Here is a 23526-nt window from a genome sequence, read left to right as displayed (position 1 = left end):
TCAAGGTAGAAATGTTGATCAAACTTTAAAAAGCTATTTCGTTTTCCTTACTGCTTTCTGTTCGCTGAGCAGTTTACAATTCTCTCTGGACTCCTCCTCTTGCTGAGCTCTTCTCGCCTCCAGGCTTTCTTTGTCAGCCAGGTCCACCTTCATCTGGGCCTCAAGAACCTCCATCAATCACACACAGAAACTATCACATTTCCCACTTTACATGGCAGGAATTCTTGCAGTTCTTTGGCATAGCTTCATGGAAACAGCTCTGACATTCATATTTCTATTTATCTATATATTTTAAACAGATAAAGTGAAACTAAACATCAAAAACAGAAGTGTAATGGTGAATGACTAGATTTGTTCAAGGCTTGAAAAGGGCTTTGGATGAAGTTGAACAATTTATTGAGTCCAAGCCCTTTATTCAATTCACTCCAAGCTTAACTTATTTTTAGAGAATCACAAGACAAAAACAGATACACTAAAAACAATTAATTATTAAAGAAAAACATATCAATGGATCCTATTGATTCCCTTACATCTATCATTAGATCACCATTTTGTAATTGCTTTGTAATGTTTAATGTCTTCCTCGTAGTTATCCCATATCTGAGAACCTCTTGTGGCGATACAGTGAAGTTTTTCCCACAGAACAAATGCTGAAATGTTTGAGGGGACGCACCTTGATCTTGTCCTCAAAAAGCCTCTCTTTCTGGACCAGTTGAGTTTCCATCCTCTGAGCTGTCGACTGGGCTTCCCTCAGGTTATCCTCCAGTTCCTACAGATTTCACAGACGTGACAAATTTATCACTAACACAGAAAAACACGAGCATAACCCAAACTGCATGTCAAAACCAAAGGAAGCAACTTGCACTGAAAAGCTGGAAATCCACCAGCTGACAGTAGCGATGCCTGTTCATGCTGACAGCAGAGAAAAATATATACAGGTGCCACCGGATTAACAACCAATCGAGAGGTTCCGCTCTGAGGAAGAGTATGTACTTGTCCTCTGAGGATATACTGGGGCAGTGTTGTTGTTGAGTGAGAGGGCAGGATGGGTGCTGGGCAGTTGGGGTGATATCAGGGGTGGAGTATTAGGGAGCATTATCTGCAGCTCTCTCACCAGGATCTTTTCAGCCATCTGCTGGATCTGCTGGGATTTGGTCTGAATGTCATCTTTGAGCTTATTCTCCCTGCGCTCAACCATCTCCAGCCTCTTAACTTGGTTCTCCAGGGTCTTCCTGCCCTCCTGCTTACACACAAACACACAAAAGGGCTAATTAAATGGCAAACTCAAAAACTGACTTCGTACGACATTTTACACAAAATTTAATCCAACCAAATAGTTAAGCAACTTGCATGACATTAAGTTTATAAAGCTAAAGATAAACAATTCAATGACAACATCAATCCTGCTGTGGCTGTGAACACAGTCTCCTTGGATTTGGTCTGGTACCTCGGTCTCTCTCAGGCGCCGTTTCAAAGTGTCGCTGGAGTCGGTTTTGCCTCGCAGCCGCTCCAGATCCCGCTCCAGCCGCTCTTTGGCCTGCCGGACGTTCTGCAGCAGCTCAGTGGCCTCTGTGCTTGCTTTAACCGCCTGCAGGGAGAAAAAAGGTCAAAGGGTGTCAATCAATTCCCCAATTTTGAGTAACCGCCAACTCGTGTGACACCCAATTATGAAGAGGATTGGAGGTGTGTGTGTGGGGGGGCATTTCTGATGGCTTAGTGGGAACCAAGGAAATGGCAAAACTTTCATGATTTCGGAAACAAACAAAAAAACGACATTAAGAGAATTTCTTTAGTGGCTCGGTTTAGTTTACCTTGGACAGTTTATCTTGCAGCTCTTGAATTTTCACCTGTTGTTCAGAGTTGGTCTAAAAGAAAGAAAACAGTCATCTGCCTTGTTAATCTTGGCAGTAAAGAGTTGATCCATAAAGACATCTGCATAGAAAAACAGTAATTTTTACCTTCTCAAGTTTTGACAGAAGCTCCTCAACCTCAGCTTTTCCTTGCTCTTTGGCCTAAAAAAAGACAAAAACTTGAATAATTGCTCAAGAAAAGCACAAAATGTGAATCTGTTCTTTTAAGAATGTTTGCTGTACAGGCGCTGCATACATTTGCTTCAACCGTACCTTCTGAATCCTCTGCTGGTATTCAACAGCCTTCCGTTTGAGCTCTTCACTCGTTTGTCTGGACTCTCGGAGTTCGGCTTCATAGAGATCGCTGCGCCGCCGTGCAGCTGCCAGGTCTTCCTCCAGCTGCCGGATGGTGACCTGCATCTCTTCTAGCTGTGCGTGGTACTCCTGAGGACACAACCAGAGCAGACTCAGTACTATACGTCTGCATCGAAGGCACATCTTTACGCATCAACACTTTTGACTAAAATGTTTGATTTAAACTATATTCAAAAATGTTGCTGATGTCATCATTTCTGCTGAAAATAAATGTAATTGTTATGTTTAAATCACTTTTATACAAGTAAAAAAAATAGAATAAAATAAACTTAATATAATTGAAAAAGGTAACACTCTTCAGCACATTTCCTTCATTGTGGTGTTGACAGAGAATGTAAGAGCAAAGGAACTGAGAGGGCAGACATCTCACATCACCTGATAGTGTTTTATTCTAAGACAAATCCAAACTGCAAAGTTTCATAACATTAAAAATGTTCAGCAAAAATGGAGGAATCAAAGAAAACAGAGGCTCTTATTTTCTCAAATCTGTAGCAATCAACTTAAAGTTATTAGTTGGAGTCTTTGCAGAAAGTATGTTGCAGTGATGCCTAAGGCTCTAATGACGTTTCTTCTGACACTTTATATATTAGACTTATTTTCTAAAAACATTAAGCTAGACTGCTTTCGGCCATTAGAATGAAGAAAAAGCTGGAGAACCTGCAAAATACTATAACCTAAGAAAGTGGTCTTACCTAATGTTAAGGAGTATACCTTCATGTTTGAATGTCTAATGTAATATCGTACAGTCAGGACCATAAATATTTGGACAGAGACACATTTTTTCTAATTTAGTTTCTGTACATTACCACAGTGAATTTTAAATAAAACAACTCAGATGCCATTGAAGTGCGGACTTTCAGCTTTTTTTCCATGGGTTGAACAAAAAGATTGCATAAAAATGTGAAAAACTAAAGCATTTTTTAAAAACAATCCCATAATTTCATGGGCTCGTAAATAATTGGACAAATGACTTCCATGCTATTGGATGGGCAGGTGTGGGCAATTCCTTTGTTATGTGATAATGAGTGAAGCAGATAAAAGGCCTGGAGTTGATTAGAGGACTCATGCTTGCATTTTGAAGATTTTGCTGTGAACAGACAACATGCGGTCAAAGGAGCTCTCCAAAGGAGCCACCATTAAGCTGAGAAAACAGAAAAAAACCCTGCCAGAAACTGTTACAGTATTAGGAGTGGCAAAATCAACAGTGTGGTACATCCTGAGAAAGAATGAAAAGCACAGGTGAACGCAGCAACGCAAAAAGACCTGGACGTCCACGGAAGACAACAGTGGTGGATGATTGCAGAATCATTTCCATGGTGAAGAGGAACCCGTTCACAACAGCCAACCAAGTGAACAACACTCTCCAGGAGGTAGGCGGATCAATATCCAAGTCTACCATAAAAAGAAGACTGCATGAAAGTAGATACAGAGGTTACACTGCAAGATGTAAGCCACTCATAAGCCTCAAGAATAGGAAGGCTAGATTGGACTTTGCTAAAAGCATCTTAAAAAGCCAGCACAGTTCTGGAAAAACATTCTTTGGACAGATGAAACCAAAATCAACCTCTACCAGAATGATGGCAAGAGAAAAGTATGGAGAAGGCGTGGAGAAGCTCATGATCCAAAGCACACTACATCATCAGTAAAATACTGTGGAAGCAGTGTGATGGTCTGGGCGTGCATGGCTGCCAGTGGCACTGGGACACTAGTGATAATTGATGACGTGACACAGGACAGAAGCAGCCCAATGAATTCTGAGGTGTTCAGGGACATACTGTCTGCGCAGATCCAGGTGAATGCAGCCAAACTGATTTCATAATACAGATGGACAACAACCCAAATCATACAGCCAAAGCAACTCAGAAGTTTATTAAAGCAAAGAAGTGGAATATTCTTGAATGGCCAAGTCAGTCACCTGGTCTTAACCCCATTGAGCAGCATTTCACTTGTTGAAGACTAAACTTCAGACAGAAAGGCCCACAAACAAACAGCAACTGAAAGCCGCTGCAGTAAAGGCCTGGCAGATCATTCAGAAGGAGAAAACCCAGCATCTGGTGATGTCCATGAGTTCAAGACTTCAGGCTGTCATTGCCAACAAAGCGTTTTCAACCAAATATTAGTAATGACCATTTTGTTTTCAGTTATTTCATTTGTCCAATTACTTACGAGCCCATGAAATGAAGGGATTGTGTTTAAAAAATGCTTTAGTTTCACATTTTTATGCAATCTTTTTGTTCAACCCATGGAATAAAAGCTGAAAGTCTGCACTTCAAATGCATCTGAGTTGTTTTATTCAAAATTCACTGTGGAATTGTACAGAAACTAAATTAGAAATAACATGTCTGTCCAAATATTTATGGTCCTAACTGTAGCTAAACACAAACAAGATCAAAAGAAAAACTAAAGCAAAATGTCATATTGGCAAAGCACCAACTTAACTAAGTTGAAAAAAAAATCTTGGCAAAAGGTTTATTTGAAAAATAACTATTAAGGTTTTCCTACTAACATGTTTTTCTTGGTTCAACAAAGACTAAAAGCAGGTTTAACCTAATGGTCAAACTGCACGTGTTCAAACTAACTGGGTTATATTTTATAGCCTGAAGTTGATTTGTTAATTGAATCACTAAAGGCTGGTTTAGCAATTGTAATTAAAAAGTATTATCTCCCTGAGCTGCGTGAGACTCTTGACTAACGATCAAAATCTCATCATTTGTATCTTGCAGGGATGCCATCTGCAAGGATGACCTGAGAGCTGAAGACTTGGAGGAGAAGCCCAGCCTGTGTGCACCAGACCAGTGAAATCATGCTATCTCACTGTTTCTACAGTAACTTCACAATCAGCTGTTCTGGTGTAGAGAAAAGATGTCATCTTGGAGTGTGGATACATTTTGTTTCGGTTCATATCCCATTAAAAACTCATTAAAATTGAACTAATGTTTAAAGATTAGTATTGTTAGTACCGTAATTTCCGGACTATAGAGCGCACCCGATTACAAGCCGCACCCACCCATTGTCACGTGTATAACTTCTTTTGTACATACACAAGCCGCGTCAGAGTACAAGCTGCATGCATTACGCAACATGGTCATCCTGACAAATCACGTCCTGACTCCCAGACTGAGTGCATTTCATCAGCACACTGTGGGAGGAGTCAGTCTTTCCTCAGACTCAATTATCAAAATACACCCACATCTGCCAAACAGCATGCACCTCCATTCTGTTCACAAGTTCCTCAGTCATGGTTTTTTTTTATTTTAGTTTTTTTTTACTTATTGACAATCTAGGTATCATACATAAAATTACAAACAGTAACCATATAATCAACATTACATCCCTCAGTTATGATGAGGATATTTACATCCGCGATCCCCCATTTCCCATGAGTCTTAGGGGCTAAAGGCGGGTCTAACCCGGCTCGCCACACTGTTGTACGTGTTTAAGAATGAGCAAGGAACAGCAGTGGATGGAGGGCGAACGGAAGAGCAGCTCTCCTTTCTCCGCTTGTGTCGCGGCAGCATTATGGGAGTAACAGGGCTGGTTAAAAAAACACACCAGTAAAAAAAATCAGCGGCAACTGAAAAGCGCGCGCCTCAGCGCGGCGCGTGCGTCAGAAGTTTCCTTTGACAACAAACACTGTTGCTCTGCCCCAACAGTAGCTGGGATAGGCTCCAGCAACCATGTGCCTCCAAAAGGAATGCAGGGGCATTGGAAGATGGATGAATGGACAATGGGGAAAGGATCAGGCCTCCATGATCTGATCTTGGCTTTAAAAAACAAAAAACAAAAAGTGTCTGCAGTTCCTTAAATGTCCACTAGAAGCTGGTTTCAAAATGGAGCAAATTCAGATAGACGTTTAATTATTAAAAGTCCAACTTTTAAACATAAAAATGATGAGTGCAGTGTGGGGGGGGGGCTGCTGCTACTCATTTTGGGACTGTAGGGTCTGCAGCGGACTGAGGGTGCATCGTTTTCAAAGACGTGACTGGAGATCGCAAGAGAGGCTGAGGAGGCTGGGGTCCTTCAGAGTTGGCAGAACTCTTAAAGAGTTTTTTTTTATGATGCCGTTCTACAGAGTGTATTGCTACTAGGAGGTGGATGCACTGCCAGGAATAGGAAGAGGATTGACAAACTGATTCAGCTCCATTCTGGGATGTCCCCTATAGAGTCTGTGACTGTGGTGGGGGAGAGGAGGATGTTACGGAAACTGAAATCCATCATGGACAATCCTCTTCATCATCCTCTGCATTAGACAGTGAGTGCACCGTCAGAGACATTAACACCTCGCTGCTGGAAGGAGCCCTGTCATGGATCTTTTTTCCTGTCAGCCATTAGACTCTGCAATGCCTAACAGACACTGGACACTAACTATCATAACTTTTTAAGTGTATTTTTAGTGTTATTTATTATATATGTGTGTTTTTTTTAAAAATACAGTTATAGTAACACAGTAATTGCTAAAGTTCTATTTTATTCTATCTTCTGATGCAAAAAAAGTTTTTGGGAGGCTGGTGTTGATATATTTTCTATGCTTATCCCTTAATTTGAACAAGTGACCTCAATAAAACTCACTTCAGTCTGTCTGCTGATGTGGGCGGAGCTAACTCCAGCCAGTACAACACATACCAAGTTCATTTTAGCTGTTTTGAATCTTATTAGTAGTGTTGGAGTTTATCAGTTCAGTGCACAAATGTTTATAGAAAGCTGCAGAAAGAGACCATACTTGCTCCTTGATTTCCTGCAGCTTGTTGCTCTGCTCTCTGATGTCGTGGAGTAGCTGCATGGCTTTATCATCCTCTCTGGAAACCTCGACGCGTGCCTCCTCCAAACTTCGCTTGAGGCTCTGCACACATTAAATAAACTCAGGGCCAGAACTGCATTCATATTACGAATATCAAAGACGGTGATTCAGAATAAATGAAAACAAACTTGTTTTACTACTGTTCCTCCCAAGCATTTTCTCATAGCCTCCAAACACACAAGAAGCTGGTAGGATGACTCACGCTGCATTCAGTGATATAGGTGGCGAGGTCTTGCTCCAGGATGCTCCTCTGAGTCTCAGAGGCCTTAAGCTCCACATCTTTCTGGTGAAGCACTGTTTCCAGGTCAGACATTTTACGCTTAAACCTGGAGATTTCTTGCTCCATCTTTAGGGGGGAAAAAAAGCTGTTGTTTTTTTTTTTAAATTGCTTTTCTAAGTATGGAAACACTTTCTGAGTTTTATTTTTGTACTCAAAGTAGACTGTGCTGTAATATCCCTCTAAACAGACGGAGGAATCATGCTTGCTAAGGCGTATTTGGACAAAAAAGCTGAATCAGTTTACAAAGGATTCCTCTGGCCCATCTCCCAAACAAGAAAGCTGCAAATCCACAAGCTTTACTGTTATAAAAACTAACAAGATTATTCTGGACGGTTACAGCGCCAACAGAAGCTTCCTTTATCTGTGATAAGACACTCTTCCAAAATAAACACAAGCCTATTATTGTAACCCACGACATTAATTCATTAAAAATGCAAAACATTAAAACAAAATAAATTACAGCAAAAACGTCATAACAAAGAGGCGTTAAAATATCTAAAAGAAAGGTGATGAAAGATAATAAATAAAAAACTATTTAAACAAGAGTGCAATCTCACCTTGTGACATTTGTCTTGGGTTTCTTGTAACTCTTTGCTTTTAAGATGCAATTTCTTTTCCATGGAGTTGTGTTTTGCAGGAGAGTTGAGGCCTGCAGACACAGACCTGGACAACATGAAGAAAACTTTTTTAGAGTGGAATCGAAACAGAATTAAAACGCCATGAAGCTGCTATAAAACATGGCATGTCAAATGGTTACAAAGAAAAAGAAAAACAATTTCGATTACAACAAAATACTGGTCAATGGAGTCGTTTGTATTGTAATCACAGCATGTAGGCTTCTCTGTGAATACAGTGAAGGAAAGAAAAAAAATGTTAGTTAATTTTGAATAAACAAACAAAATGATCGTTTCCTCAAGTTAGGATGACAGTCTTGTATGATTACATAACTGCCCATCTGTCAGCTTTAACATCAGTGAAGCTGGAATTGAAAGCTAATTTAAAATGTAGACAAAAGCCCGACATTATAGAGGGGTGACAGTCACTAAAAGCACAAAGCTTTACACTCAATCTTTCTTTTTCAAGCAGAGTTGAGTTTCATGCATTGCGTCCAGCAAAAAAATAAATAAATCCTCAAATCGGTAAGAACAACACTGAAGCATTTGTGAAAAGAATTTAGATTTTCATCGCACCAATTTATTCAGATAAAAACAATCCACTGGAAAAAAAAAAGAAATCTATTTGGAGGCAGTTATATTTAACTCTCTCAGACACGCTCTCAGAATAAAATAAACCTTGCAGCAGGGAGGCTGAGAGTTTTGCACAGAGTACAATGCACAGGTTTTTCTTGTTAATTCAGGGTTATTTCCTCCTTTGTTTCTGTCAGTTTGCACACTTCAGACCGAAGGCGAGGCTTTGTTGAAGAGGTGGTTTCTGAATAAAGTGTGAGCAAATAAAACAATATGTGATCCACAAATACAGCAGGCAAATCTTTAAAAACCTGAACTCAGACAGAGCCACAGATTTCAAAATAAAAGCAAGCAGGGGTTCTTTGAACCCAAAATCCCCTCAATGTAATATATATGAGTTCAAAAACCACTAAAAACCATTACAATAACATTTATTGAAAATAAAATTTTTTTTTGTTAAACACTACAACTTCAAATGTTTCCTTCGTTCAATTAACTTTTCATAATTATGGAAAAATAACTGGTGATGTAAGTAGGTTGTTCAGTTTTTAAGAGTGGACATAAAGCTGCTCAATTCCAGTTTTTCTAATATCAAAGTTTTAATGCGAAAAAAATAATAGATAAATATTTATAATTATAACAAAAAGTAAAAATTCTGATTAAAAAAGTTTTCATACATCGTTTCCTTTTTTCACAAATTCTTACAAAATAAAAGAAAAATGTCCCAAAGAATTTTTTTATTGGATTTTAAAAACAAAAATATGTAATCTAGTAAAAAAAAAAAAAAAAAAAAAGCAGGTTTGCTTCAAATATATTTGGCATGAAAAATGTATAGTGTGTTTCAGAATAAAGATAAGAGAAAATATCAGACATCAAATGTTGTGGTTGTAACCAGCAAGTTCCTCCAGAAAAACCGGGTATCAGTTCACAAAATGTATCACTCTGAAATCCCAAATCAGATAAAGCCATTACAGGAGAAAAACAGTTGTGTTATTTTATGGGGGAATCTCAAAGAGTTAGAATCAATTTCATCGGGACAGCCTTGCAGTGTCCGACTATTATGCATAACCGCTCGCATTAAAGGAGTTTACCTCAGCTTAAGGGAAGTATGCCCCTTCCCTTCTCAATGTAGAGCGTTTCAACTTGTCAATCAGAGCTCTCATCAGTCTCAACATCCAAGAAAAGCAATCATGTTTTTCCCTTCCCAGCTGCTTTGAATATTAAAGTTTAGCATGTTCAGTAATACTAATTTCATTACCTTAGGACAATCAGGGTGTAATGTTTACACATTTACATCCCTTGTTTGTCATTTATTAGGCACACCCAGTACCCACAACATCAAATAAACCTTAGTGATACATTTTTACTACGTAATTGTCATCTTACATGTGTTTTTAGTCTAACTCACCAACTGTGCATTCGTATAAAAGTCTGTGAGAGCTTTTTCTGCAAAACCTCTCATAAAAGTGATTTAAATTCATTTCATTATTTAAAAATACAACCATGATTTGTTGGAGGTTTCATTTTTTAAAGATTCTTACCGCAGTATAAAGGCAGTTCTGAGTCTATTTAGATCAATGTTTCACAGTACCCGTCTGTCAATAATATTTTGAAGATAAAACCACCACACTGTTGGTTCTGTTTATGCTGCCTCTGTCATTCGTTTTCAGCCTCAATTTTTTTGGGAATTTAAAGCTTGAATCTGCTTTCTTCTTTATAGTCATCATTCATTAATGAATTACTTTACCTTTAAGTCATATGAATTTTTTTCCTAATACATTTGTAGGAAATTATTTAAGGAAGATGAGCTCAAAAAGTTATAATAGATTAAAAAAACAAGGAATAAACAGAACAGAATGGTCATCACCTCTGGCTCTGAGCTCAATGTTCCTCTTTTTAGTGCTGTGATGAAGAATGTGGTCATGCATATGAATGCACCTACAAAAACTACTCCCTTTTCTGACCTCTTTATAGGTAAATGTAATACAGAAAAAAGGCTCATTTCAGTTAAAAATCACTGATCAATGAAGGTGTAGCAGTAAGGGACAGAGACATTAGAAAAGGAAGCAAATAAAAAATAAAAAAGAAAGAGATGAGACGGGTAAAGATGGGGGTGGGGAGTGGGAAAAAAACCTGTCACGGTAGTAACCATAGAAATAGATTCTCTCCCCCAATGTGGGCTCTCATCCTTTTTCCTGTCTAATCAGCTAACGCCGTTTCTTCCTTTTCTGTTGCTGCTGATCCGCAGTCTCCAGCTACAGGAATGGATCGGAGGACCAGGATGGGGCTACAGAAATGAAAAGCACCCCCCCCCCACCCACCCACACACAGACACACTGCTTTATTATCTGAGGTTAAGAAGCTAAACAGCAATAAGCTAAATTACAGTCCCACGACACATTCTGTCAAACTCAGGAGCCCATTATGCTTCAGAGTAACTAAAACCAGGATAACAGCAGCAAGGGGTGGGAGATGTGAGAGGTTCCACTTCTCCACGAGCCTCATTGACACACTGAGCCGCATACCAATCAGTGCTCATGGCGAGGTAATGGGGGCTAAGATCCTCCTGTTTAAACACCCTTTTGAACTTTGTGCCATATCAAGATGGAAAATAAATCTCAGATAAATAGATATATATGTGTGTGTTAAAGAAAAAGGCAGAAAACCAGCAAATTGGAAGACGTGAGTCCCATTACAAGAGGGGATCCCTCCCCTCCCTCATTTCCTGTCTGACACAGCAAACGGCCAAAGCAACACTATTGACCAAAGGAACACCTAATCCCCACAGCCGGTCCCCAGGATGTCATTCAACTTGAAAGCTGCTGCAGCAACGCTCAAGAATCTAATGTCATAACAGTAAGGACGTTAGATCTGACAAAAAAGTGTTACAGGAGAGAATACAAGACGTCTCTGTGCAGACTGAAGAAGGAAAAAGCCCCCCCCTCAAAAAAGCAACAACAAGTAAACAGGTACCACTCACTCAGATTTGACCAATAATGTCAAAGCTCTGCTGAAGAACCAGCCTAGAAAGGGCAGATCCTGGCCGTGGAAGCCCGCCGGCAGAGCTCCTTGCTGGTTCGCTGTAGCTGGCCAGGGGGCAGCCTGCTCCAGCTCCTCAAAATTAGAGGTGTCATCTTCAGCTTGCAATGCAGGAACGAAAGGCGGGAGAACTGCAGAAATAAGAGACCAGAGTGGGGAATAAGAGATGACGGGGTAAATCCTTAACACGATGGCAGTTTGAAAAGGAAAGAAAAAAAAGAAAGAAAGATGAAGGGAAAATAACAAGGAGAAAGGGAAGAGAAAGGAAGGGAGGAGGAGCAGAGCGGTGGGAGCCTAGAGTGCGGTAAGTCGCGCGTTGATGCACATGCTGCCTTGCCTGCCTCCCTCCACCCTTTCCCCCTCTCTCACATACACATCCTCACTTGCTCTCCCTCACTGCAGCAGTGCAACCTAATCAGCTGAAGCAGAATTCGTGTTTAACCGTCAATATACAGCATCTTTTGAATGAAACTGAAAGCTGTTGATGAGGCACCAGATTTCCTTTTTTTTTTTTTAAATCAGTCATCGTTACTACAAAAACTAATATAAAATGTAAAAAATATGATGCATTTGTTTCCTGTTATGACTGGATATTTCTGACAGCTGACTGGTGGATAATGTAAAACACAACGTCAGCTATGACTGATGGCACATGTAGATGGATATGAGCCATGTTGTTTGTGCTGCATCTGTTGAGAAGCAGATGAGTTGCAGGTCTTTACTCCGTCTGCCTCATTCAGCTCCTTCCTCCTTCCCACACTTCCTCCTAGGAATAGCTGGCTTACTGCCAGCGGCACACAGAATCTCATTACTTTACAACCCAAACCAACCCCGGGCATCACAGTTGTCCATTTACACTCCTTATCCACACACACGTCAGTCAGCTGGTTAACTTCTTTTACAAAAACAGAATTACAGCAACTCGCTCAAAAACAGTTCAAGTCAAACGGTTATAGCTGTAGGACAGAAAGTCGGGAGGAGGGAATCCCTTCACCTTGTCTCAGGTTGTTCCAGTCTACACTGGAGAAGAAAGGGTGGCATCGGAGTCCCTGGTAGCCGAGGCGTTCTTTTGCACCACACAGCAAGCTCTGCACCAAGTCAACAAACTGCTTACTGGCACGTGGCTCCTCTGGAAATTTTAAATACCGCTGCAGGGAAAAACATTTACATGCAATTTCAACAAATCAGATTTGTATGGATTCTACTTCAGAGTTCTACTTAAATAGTTGATATGACAATCTTGGAAGTTGCAAGCTACAAACTATATCCAGAAATACAAAATATTAAAGACCCACTACGGCCTTCAACGGCAGGCCACATGCTTTCTGCTCTGCTCCATTCTGATGCATCCACTCCAGACAAATAGATCCATGTACGTCTTTCTTTTCCTCATCCGAGCTGGCATCTAACTCCAAACTGTAAGTCTGGATAGCTCCAAAATTCCTCAAAATTTTCTTTGCTGTAGTAATGTTAAGTTGGGGGTGTGAGCTGCTGTAAGCTAGCGGGAGAGAGTGCAAATGGGGGAAGGGTTTCTCCACATCAACAGTCCTACCCACAGCTCAGAGGCGGATTTCTAATGAACTACTGCCGCTCTGCCTGCAGAAACTATGTTCTGGAAAACGACAGGTTTTTTTATTTTAGCTAAAAATCCTAATTATAACTGGCTAAAAAAAAAAAATCCTAATTTAAAGACCACTGGGAACTCTCTTGCAAGAGGTCAAAGTATGATCAGAGGGGGACTTTAAGGAGAGTAACCGTTCTTATGAAAGTCTACATACATGAAAATTCATGATGTTGTGGATAGTCTTGGTGGAAGTGCCGTCGGAAAAGGGTAACTTGGAATAAAGCATCTCATAGGCGATGATTCCAAGCGACCACCAATCACATTCCACCCCATAGGTACCCTGAGAGCCCCCGTTCATGGCTGCCAGGACTTCAGGGGACAGATAATCCTGGGTTCCAACAGGCACTGTAGGAGCAGAGACCTGGAAGAAATATGCAAAAAAATAAAAATAATTTGCGAAATCAGAATCAAACTCATAGGCCAACCCTAATAATCCACTTACTGTTTTGTTAATGGTCAGTCTGGCAGCGGATCCAAAGTCGGATATCTTAATGTGACCAGTCCGGTCGATGAGAATGTTTTCTGGTTTGACATCTCTGTAAGTTGATAGTTAAGAAGACATTTGATACCGCTTTTAAATAGCTTTTTAGTAGCCCAAGTACTGCTAGATGTCAACTGAACTGAGGATAATGGAATGACATCCTAAGCGTCAGCATTGTTTTTATTCCGCCATAAAGCCTGACTAATTTTATCCAAACTTAAAAAGGTCAGAGAGATAAGCTCAGAGGTCTCTGTGCCATGTGTTTAACATGCTCTAAGACCAGATTTCTAATATCAACAGCTTAAATTCAGCACTGATGTCTTACCTATGGACATAGCCCAGCTGGTGGACTGCATGAATGGCCTCTATCAGCTCGGCCAAATAAAACTGAGCCATGGCTTCATCAAACTGATCCTCGTATCGGTTCAGCAGGGACATCAGGTCACCACCTGGCATGTACTCCATCGCCTGGGAATACCAGTTTATGCAAACAGTCAGGAATCACCATGATAACAGATGGTCACGACTGTGGGCTCATTAGAAGAACAGTAAGCCATCAGCCAAACTTTGCCTTCACATTGGTGAAGACAAACAGAAGAAGCAAGCGAAGAACATATGTTTGGCTTTAACTTATACAGAAGTTTCTCATTGCGGATGCTGTTGCATAACAAGCAGATACTATTAGTGATTCATCTGCCATACTGCAGTCAAAGCACTGCTAAAAATAAACATATAGGAAAAAAAAAACAGAGAAATCCCCACGCTTGCATGTCTTTGATCAAAGGGTCACGTGCCACAACATTATTCAAGATACCGAGCTTTGAAAGTCTGAATGCGCTGCGTTTGCACCGACTACCGCCTCTGCCTTCAGATAGGTAGCACTAAAGTTGATGTGAGGTATGTGGTTGTACCCACACAGCCACAACAGACGAGAGCCTCTGCTGCATGAATGGCTTCCCAAGTCTGAATGAACAGAGCATTTTCCAGTGTTACCTAGCAACAGGGAGACTTGGTGCCTCTTTGACACAAGGATAAAGATGGATGCTTTGTCTTTTAGCGAGTAGGGGGAGAAAGAGGGGGGGGGGGTGAAAGGAAGGATAAGATCCGAGTCAAACAGTTGGGGGGAAATAAAGCACATAGTCGTGTTAAAAGGGAAAATAGTTATGAGTTGCTGTGAAGAAGGAAATAATTTCTGCAAACAGAATGCCAGTCCTAGAAAACAGCTCTAACAGTAATTACATTGTTAATTCAAAGTGATAGTAACAAATATGGGCTTAATAAAATGGCTCTCAAATCCAATCATTTACTTCAAATGAGTTAAAGTTTGTGTAATTAAGACTAGATCAGTAAAACTATGAAGATCAAATCTCAGCGATCAAAGACTTGCTTAATTTTTTTTTTTTTTAAACTTGTCCTGTCCAACAGCTGAGCAGACAGATAGAGCGGAAAGCCTCTTGTGTTGGACATATTTTACTGTTACAATAGGGGTTAAGAAACGTTTGACACACTAGGTGTATATTTAAATAAATCTCTTTTGTAATTTAGGCTAAACTTTATTAATCTTACTCATATCTGTAACAGTCTTTTGTTGGACAAACGGAAAAGAAGGGAAGAAGAGAGAGGGATACCCGGGTAGGAGGGTGATTAAAGAGGAGGGGGTACAACCGTGAAGCAGCATAAAGCAACAAGTTGCTGGATGTTTACAATCATTACAATCAGGTTTATAAGTACCTGTAATATAAATCTAAAAGGGGGCGGGGCCTTTCCACACACACACACCCAAATGCCACAAACATACCTGTGGGCTCCAAAAATGCCCAAATACAAAACATGTCAACATGTACACAATACAACTGATGTTCACACACGCATACTTATGCATTCGGACCAACAGGTGAAAAATGTCATTTAATCACTCAAACTATTTGTGCAAAGGTGAGATAGCACCTGTGCTCGAGTGGGTCTTTATGATCTTCTAAAGTGGATGATGGAATATAAAAAAGGAGGGGGGGGGGCAAGCGATCCCCACACCAAGACCCCCGCCACGGCAGCACCAGCAGCCATTTTCCTCAACTTAAAATTTTTATTTTATTTATTCAAACACAAAATTGAGAAGAAAAGTACTTTTTGGAATCATTTTTATTTTAGCAAACAAAATTTTGTTTTATCGAATGAAAAAACATCTCTAAAAATGGAAGTGATGCAGTCTTACCAGGTAGACATGGTCTTTATCCTGGAAGGCGTAGAGAAGCTGTGGGATCCACGGACTGGTGTTCTGGGAAAGGATTCTCCTCTCCTCGTCACAAAAAACAACCTGAAAATGAGTGAACAAATCTTTCATTATACAAGACCGTAAAACTCCGGAATGACAGCAGATAGTTCAAAGTTCTGTTAAGTTAGCTGAAGCAAGACTACCGGGAGCTTTACACTAGTTTAAACTGTGTGTGTGTGTGTGTGTGTTTGGGGTGGGGGGCTCTAAACAAAACATGAAAACCCAATTCAACCATTAGTTTCAGTGATTTCTGTAAGACTTGAGCATCTAACAAACTTCAGAGTTAAACTGATCTTCTATAGAGTAATGCACGACAGTTTCAGAGCAGCTCTACATTATAATCTCTATGACACTCTGTAACAGACTTGATTACATTTTGTGTGTGTTTTTTTTTAAATAAGATGAACTCACAAAAAAAAAACTTTCAAGAAAAAAATGTAATGGGAGCCATTCGTCACCCCACTTTCTAAAGAAATGCATTGAAGGCTGATATCCCGAAATTATCCCCCCACAAACACAAAAGTCAATCAATCTATGTTTTCCAGCATTTGGTCACGTTTTCCTGTAAGCAGAATTTGGATACCAGCAGCATCTTTTGTTCGTCTAAACTCTGCAAATGTTGCCCACTTCAGATCTCGTCCTGTCACAGCTCATGTGCTATTCTGACTGAGCTCTGTTCTGTTAGTCATATGCCAGAGAGCACAGCTGTCAAATTTCATACCCACAATTCACTGGGGTTTGTTCGGGCCTGCAGCACTCTCCAGTGGGCTTTGGCAGGATTACAGAATTGCTTCTCAGTCTTTTAACACTGCAGTCATTGCCCGTGGTTATGGAAACAAAGACCATGTTTTGATAAAGTGACTGTTATCTACATCGAGATGCTAGAATGTCAGATAGATTCTATTACCATTTTATTTATTCTCTCTTGTAAAAAGCAATATTACGCAATACTTTTTTCCCTTTACAAAAAATGATTTTTCTCTTGTTTTTCTATTAAAAATTCAACTGTTAGCATTTTTAAGAGCCACTGTGCCTGTTTTCAGTCATATTTCAACACCTTTAAAAGAATACATAATCTGTCTCTTTCCTGACATCAAACATGCATCTATTTATCAAATAATTTTCTTAGTATAGTTTATTCACAAACTTTTTTTTAATAAATTAAAGACCACAAGGATCTAAAAGGTTTTTCTCAAAAATTATTTTTTATACCCCTGAGAATCTAACTGAATGCCTTTTTTCCATTCTTGTGGTTCCTCTTCTAGGAATTTATTGGACAAAACCCTCTTACTGAATAAAATGGTAATTGTGATCATATCACTTTTAATGGTGAATTAATATTTAGATTTCACTGTCTCATAAATTCATATTCAAAACTCTAGTTTTAATCCTTCAAACACGATTTATGACCTGCTAATCAGTGGTTATAAAGACAGCAGCCTAGAACCAATACTTGCACCACTTTGCTGATTATGATAAAGTTTTGAGTGTAGGTCACCTATATTTATAGAGCTAACATAAAAATAACCCGATGGATGTTGTCGGTGGCCATTAAAAATTCAATTACCGTTTGACTTAAAAATCCTGTTTTTGGTATTGTTAACATGTTCTTGTGACATTTTTTGGAGGATGGAAATATATTACGGAAATTAAGCTCAAAATTGCATTTGTGTGTGAAATTGCGAACCCAGAATACATTAAAAACTACCACCTGAAATAGATTGTATTTGTTAAGTAGAAAATATCATTGGGCGGCCACAAGCTCCCTACTCTGTTCCATTCTGATGCATCCACTTGTAGACGACTAGATCGATGTTCGTCTTCGTTTTCCTCGTCTGAGCTGACATCTCACTCAAAACTTATTGTATGGCTGGATAGCTGCAAAATTGCTTGCCAGTTTTGTTGCACCGGTAATGTTAGGTTGGGAGTGTGAGTGGTGTAGGCCAGCAGGACACCATAGCTATGTCTGAATTCCCACCCTAAGCCAAAAACTATATAATGCGGGACCACCTAGTGCCCTGGATTTTAATAGCAATTCGGACACCATCCTCACCACTTTTTTTTTTAGGCAAATATGACGTCATCCATTTCACAAAGTTAAGATCTAATTGATTTGAGAGTTTTGTGACGATCATTCATGAATCCACTGTCTTCTAAAGATAAAAACATTGATTGTTTATTAATAAAATACATTTTTTTGGCAAAAATCGTTCAGACGCAATGCATTGTGGGTCTATATTTGCACACTGGTTTTTCGCAGAGATTTCTGGGAAATTTTTTGGGGGCTCAATTTTGGAAGTGTAGATTCGGACAGCACTACAAAATGGAAAACACACTATTAAGTACGCTATGTAGTGAGTAGTGAAGGAATTCGGAAACAACGCATGTAAACAGAGCGCTGTGTTATGGGGGATGGAACAGGGGGGTGGGGTTGCTCTCCACCAACAGTCCAGCCCACAACTTAGAGGTGAATTTCTAATGAATTAGTGCCGCTCTTTAATTTTGGTGAAAAACAGCATAACCATAACTAAACGACCACTGGGAACACTTTGAAAAGAGATCAAAAGATGACTGGAATGGGACTTTAAACATCCAAGCAAAGAACTGGAGGTAAAGTGAGCTTTAACAATTAAAATATTTTTGTTTATAAAAAAAAAAAAGCACTGATGTCTTGGTAAAGCAAATGTATAATTTCCCAGCATTGGACAGAAAAATTTGACAGAGACCACGTGCCCTGAAAGGTATGTTTGAATTACCTCCAAATGAAACTGACTGTTTAGTTTACCTTGTTCCATGTATACAGTACATGCTGTGAAATAAAATTATGTAAAAAAAAAAAAATAAAAAAATAAAAAGTCCCCTCTTTTTCTTTGTATAGCCAAATAATCCCCCCGCAAAAGGGGAACAAATACCAGAACTTCCCTTTGAACGTTATCATTCTATTCTACGGTATTTTCTAGATATGGGTCTTACATTTTCTTTCGTGTGTAGAACTGCTTTCTTCATCACTTTAAGTGCACACACATCTCCTGTGGCTTTCTCTCGGACTACTTGGACTTCAGCAAAGCGGCCGCGACCCACCACTGCACGATGCTCAAAGTCCTGAAGGCCTGGCTGCAGAGCCTGCAGCTCTGAGACCGCGTCAGAGACTTCAATAGAAACAAACACAAAGGCAGGAAATGCAGACATGTTTTAATACAAGGAAACCTGTCAAATGAAATCAATTCTGTTTGTAAAAAGTAGATGTTGATTACAACTTAAAATTATATAAAAAATGATTTCAATACATTGTGACATGCTCGCTATAGTTAGGACAAAGGTAATTTGCTCAAAACGCAGCAAATTGAATCCACTACGATGCCCCATTCTGCAGGCTGCAGCCAGGGGTAGTTGAATTGACAACAGGAAGGAGAAATCATTCAACTTTACAGAGGAGCAACTATCAAATTCTCCTGAAAGCTGCCGGAAACAAACTAAAATTGATGACAAAGTTCCCCAAAAGACTTAAGAGAGAAAGAAGATTTTCTTACACTTATTGACAAACGTTGCCACATGACGTAGCTTCTTGAGCTCAGGGGAAGAAGTGCATTCCTGGTAGAGAAGCAACAGGGCTTCCAGAAACTCCTCCCGTCCTAAGCTACCTCCTCCTGCACCTAAGTTGACTTTTCCCTGAAGGAAATACACAAACAGGAAGACCAGTTATCTAAAAGACCGTCCATGTGTCTTCCATGAACCAAAATCCCACAAAGCTCCGACGTTTTACCTGAAACACCTGGTTGAGTCTCAGGCTGCGGCTGGTAATAGGGTCGGTGGTGGAGGAGAGACCTTTGACGTTTCCCTGACTTACGTATTTGAACTTCAGCATGTTTGCTTTGCACAATATAATCCACCCAACAACAAAAAACTCACTGCGTCAAAAATAAATAAAATTATCATTCATTCATGGTACATCAGTCAGTGAGTAGCTGTCCGTCTCTAAGTTAACGATGACCAACGTTCCTTTTTTTCTTGTTCGCTTATCGACGAATGCAAGGCTAGTTAGCGTCTTGTTTTCATTTATATTATAGATTTAAAAAGAGGTGTGTACTCCAACTGTACTCACCAAACCACCATGCCGTAACTATAATATATTTTTACGCCAATAAACAATCTAGCTAAGAAGTACACTGCTCTCTCCAGCGCAGTTTCCGGCTGAACTTTCAAATTTTGCGCGTTTCCCGCCCATTTCCCGCAGACTACTGAATGAAACTGACGTGTGATTGGATGATCTCCTTCGAAAGGGGCGGGCGTGATTGTAGTTTTAACCAATGACTGATTGCGGGGCTCTTTCAATACGTCACTTCCTTTGGTGTTGACCATTAATGGTAGCTGTTTACAACAGTCAAGCTTTCAGAAAATGACCTAATTTTGGACTGTTATAATGACAGGATAGGCCAGAACTTTAAAAAAATGTAATATATATTTTTTTAACACAACTGATTTGATTTTGGGGGAAATGTCATATTCATAAAAGGAAATTGTAAAACTCCGAACCTAATTTTGGACACGTTTTGCCTGATTTAATGCAATATCAAACAAATTAAAACAAAAAAAGGCTATTTCAACAATTGTAATTTTCGAAAAACTACTTAAAAAACGCTGAAATATCTGCTTGCACACAAAATGAAAGAAACACATTTTAGAATCATACCTAAAACTTAACCTGTAAGACATTTTTTTCTTCACAAAAGATTAAAGTTTCACAAGAAAAAAACACATACACAACTTCTGGCCTGATATTTATAAATGGTTGTCATTTAAAGATTTTATTACTTCTGGCCTGATATTTATAAATGGTTGTCATTTAAAGTTTTTAGTTGTGCCACATTTTCTGTAACTGATGTTCTCTACTTCAGGGATAATATAGATTTAGAGGTTTCTGATGTAATCAACCTTGTATTATTTTGTGCAAATACTTTATATATGTAAATAGAAATATACATGGCCTTTATTTTCTTTTTAAATTACTTTTCTGATTATTTCAAGTCTCTTAAATGTATTCCAAACAAGAACAAGAACACAGTAATAATTTATCAAAGTATTGCAAAATTATTGTGATTTTAAGTTGTCTCTTAACTTGCCTCCTCCAATTTTTCATATTCATCTTACTTTCTCCACTCCGCCATTTTGGTTATAGCTCTTATCTTGATCTGTGTTTTACCCTGATTTGATTCATACCCGTATAAGAGACTAAAGTTGAAATTAAAATCACACAAAAGTTATGATATTTGTTATTATTAACACATAAATGCATTGTGTTTCAGGTTTGAGCACACAATTTTGATTGCATGACCAAAGTAGTTAGAGTACACTTTTTGATGTTATCCAAACAATGCTTTTCAAAAAAATTTCAAACAATGTTCTCAGCTGGAGTAGTTTAACCAATTTTTAATGATTATATGATTTTTTGTCATAAACCCATGTGTTTCATACATTTTTTTAAATAACTAACTCACAACCAAATTTAGGGCCAAAACCTTTATTTGTGTCAGAGATGCACTTGTCTTTAGTCAGTTTCAGTTTTACAAAACTGCATGATCAGAGAGCTTTTAGGAATAAGATTCATGGAAGAAAAGCCGGGCACTCTGCAGTTAGCATTCTGAAGCCAGGAGGAGATGATGGAGGTATGCTGGTTAAGGTTGGGGTTGAGATTTTGGAGTAGGGTTAGGTTTAGGGTTGGGGTTGGGATTTGGTGCTGGAGCTGGAGCTGGAGCTGGAGCAGGGGCTGGTCCAGGCGCTGGGGTTGGGGCAGGTGCAGGGGCAATATAGCACCCCTTCTTATGCCACTGCATGTCCCGCACACGTCGGACGGACTGGATCTGAGGTTCAGAGGCTCCCCAGTCGTTCCAGTGCTTGAAGTCTCCATGCTCAAACACATATTGGTGCCCCCTGTAGCCTGGATACGTGTATCCCACCCACCTTTAAAGGGAATAGGTATTATTTAAAATTTTTGAGACATTGATAATAACATGTACCAACATTTGTCTTTCAGAAATTATTACTTTTTGTTAGAATCTATGCTAATGCAATGTCATGACAAAGAAAGGCAGCCTCTTACGTTCCACTAATAGCCTTTGCGCTGGCTACACGGTCCTGGAAACCATAAGCCCAAAGGCTGGGGACATCATCATCAACAATCTCCATCTTTCTGCCTTCAAAGCCAGTATTCTCAAACAGGTGGAGCTTGTGATCTGCGCCATCCTAAAAATGACAAGAATTTATTTAATTACATGTGCTCTAGAAGCTAAAAAAAAAGAAGGAAAAAGTCAACAGCCATTGTAATAATGCATTCTGACCACTTTCAGGGGCCTAAAAGAACCCAGCGTGTAGCTGCTCTGGCAGCTAGTCCAGGTGCTCCAGCGTGGATACTCTCCTTTCTCCAGCAAAAACTGATCTCCTGCAAAACCTGGAAGCTCAAACGCAACCCATCTAGGAATCAAGGAATTTCACAAATTAATTTACTGCTAAACATACAGTTTGTCTTCAGTCTTTCAGCCATATAGCAGGAAAACAGCCACTCACGGTCCTGACTCCACAATGACTGAGCCGACTCTTTGTGTCTTTTCCAGCACATCTTTGCAGTCACCAGACAGCTCCACCTTTTTTCCACGAAAGTTCTCAAATTCAAATGCAGCCAACTGCAACACCAGAGCAAGAAGACAGTTGGATGAGGTGTCCCAAGTCCTGTTTTGTCTGTTTAGTCTAACTGGGACATTTGCATTAAAAAAAAAGAGCATGAAACAAAGATCATCATTTAACTCTGGTACCTTGTAAGTGGCTCCGGCTCCCCCTTGGCCCTTTCCTGCAGGCAGCTGGTCTGAGGTTCTCTGCTGTTCTGTCATTTTCTCTCTAGTAAAAATGTCACCACAGAGAACGATATAGAATTGTAACTTCCGCCAAACTGAGAAAAATATGACTCATAAAATTCAACAGTCTGTAAAATTTAGACACAGAACATTATGTTGTTCTAAGACATTTGCACAATGTTATCTAACTTTCGTGATGCGTCACTTTATTAAAAATAGTCGTGCGCACAGATAGCACTTCATAAGGATTAGATATTTCCGAAAAACTGAGGAGGTGTGAAGGATGGATTAAATCAATAAAATTTGTCATATTTTTAAGTTTTACTTTACCTGAATGGCTTGTGCTTGACTGCACCCCTAACAAGCCACGCTTTCCGTCTTTCCGCTCTCTTGTCTGCTCGTCTCAGTGTGAGGGTGTGTGTGGTTGTAGAGGCCTGGCGAGCGCTTGGTGGATGCTGGTGGGGGTATTTATGGTTTATTTCTGGCCACAGCAGCAAAAAGCCTGTTGATGCAGCAAGTCTGTCGTACCCATTGTGTCCGTGACACTGCTTCTGAATAGGCTTGCCCCCTGTTCCTGGCACACTGGCAAGCGCTGCCGAGCTCTACCCATGCTGCCATCATGACCATGATCCTATAATGGATGCAAGCACTGACTGCTAGCCAAGAGGATGAACAGAGAACAGTCTCACTCAGCACTATTGGCCCCACTCAGGTCTCTTTCTCTCCTCTGGTCAGTCTTCCACCTGTTTCTTTCCCCTTCTTTTCAAACCTCAAC

The 23526-nt window shown here is 39.7% G+C and overlaps 2 protein-coding genes across 5 annotated transcripts in view; both read right to left on the bottom strand.

Moving 5' to 3' along the window:
- LOC101155268 (citron Rho-interacting kinase) overlaps positions 1 to 20132 on the bottom strand; it is a 45479-nt gene extending 25347 nt beyond the window's left edge. Inside the window, exons 1-19 of one of the 4 annotated variants that reach the window (XM_011475155.3) lie at positions 19670 to 20132; positions 19437 to 19575; positions 18880 to 19055; positions 15847 to 15948; positions 13960 to 14102; positions 13596 to 13689; positions 13308 to 13514; positions 12524 to 12677; positions 11471 to 11660; positions 7861 to 7966; positions 7226 to 7369; positions 6946 to 7065; positions 2124 to 2294; positions 1959 to 2012; positions 1812 to 1865; positions 1448 to 1588; positions 1115 to 1243; positions 674 to 769; positions 52 to 168 (exon numbers count right to left, since the gene is read on the bottom strand). In XM_011475155.3, coding sequence (XP_011473457.1) covers positions 52 to 168; positions 674 to 769; positions 1115 to 1243; positions 1448 to 1588; positions 1812 to 1865; positions 1959 to 2012; positions 2124 to 2294; positions 6946 to 7065; positions 7226 to 7369; positions 7861 to 7966; positions 11471 to 11660; positions 12524 to 12677; positions 13308 to 13514; positions 13596 to 13689; positions 13960 to 14102; positions 15847 to 15948; positions 18880 to 19055; positions 19437 to 19575; positions 19670 to 19771 — 2439 coding nt within the window. In that variant the 5' untranslated portion in view covers positions 19772 to 20132. The remainder of the gene's footprint in view (positions 1 to 51; positions 169 to 673; positions 770 to 1114; positions 1244 to 1447; positions 1589 to 1811; positions 1866 to 1958; positions 2013 to 2123; positions 2295 to 6945; positions 7066 to 7225; positions 7370 to 7860; positions 7967 to 11470; positions 11661 to 12523; positions 12678 to 13307; positions 13515 to 13595; positions 13690 to 13959; positions 14103 to 15846; positions 15949 to 18879; positions 19056 to 19436; positions 19576 to 19669) is intronic. The other 3 variants (XM_020703300.2, XM_011475158.3, XM_011475159.3) reach the window with 3 other exon arrangements.
- Positions 20133 to 21408: 1276 nt separating this feature from the next.
- Positions 21409 to 23214, bottom strand: LOC101171323 (beta-crystallin B3-like). Its single transcript, XM_004068884.4, has 6 exons — positions 23082 to 23214; positions 22713 to 22794; positions 22468 to 22583; positions 22242 to 22374; positions 22004 to 22146; positions 21409 to 21864 (listed from the first exon to the last, which is right to left on the bottom strand). Exons 2-6 carry the CDS (start codon positions 22785 to 22787, stop codon positions 21579 to 21581), a joined length of 753 nt encoding a protein of 250 aa, XP_004068932.1. The 5' UTR covers positions 22788 to 22794; positions 23082 to 23214; the 3' UTR covers positions 21409 to 21578.
- Between the last annotated feature and the right edge of the window lie 312 nt (positions 23215 to 23526).

Source organism: Oryzias latipes, chromosome 5 (assembly GCF_002234675.1).
Source record: "Oryzias latipes chromosome 5, ASM223467v1".
NCBI classification, from domain to species: Eukaryota; Metazoa; Chordata; class Actinopteri; order Beloniformes; family Adrianichthyidae; genus Oryzias; species Oryzias latipes.
This window is presented reverse-complemented; position numbering and strand designations above follow the sequence as displayed.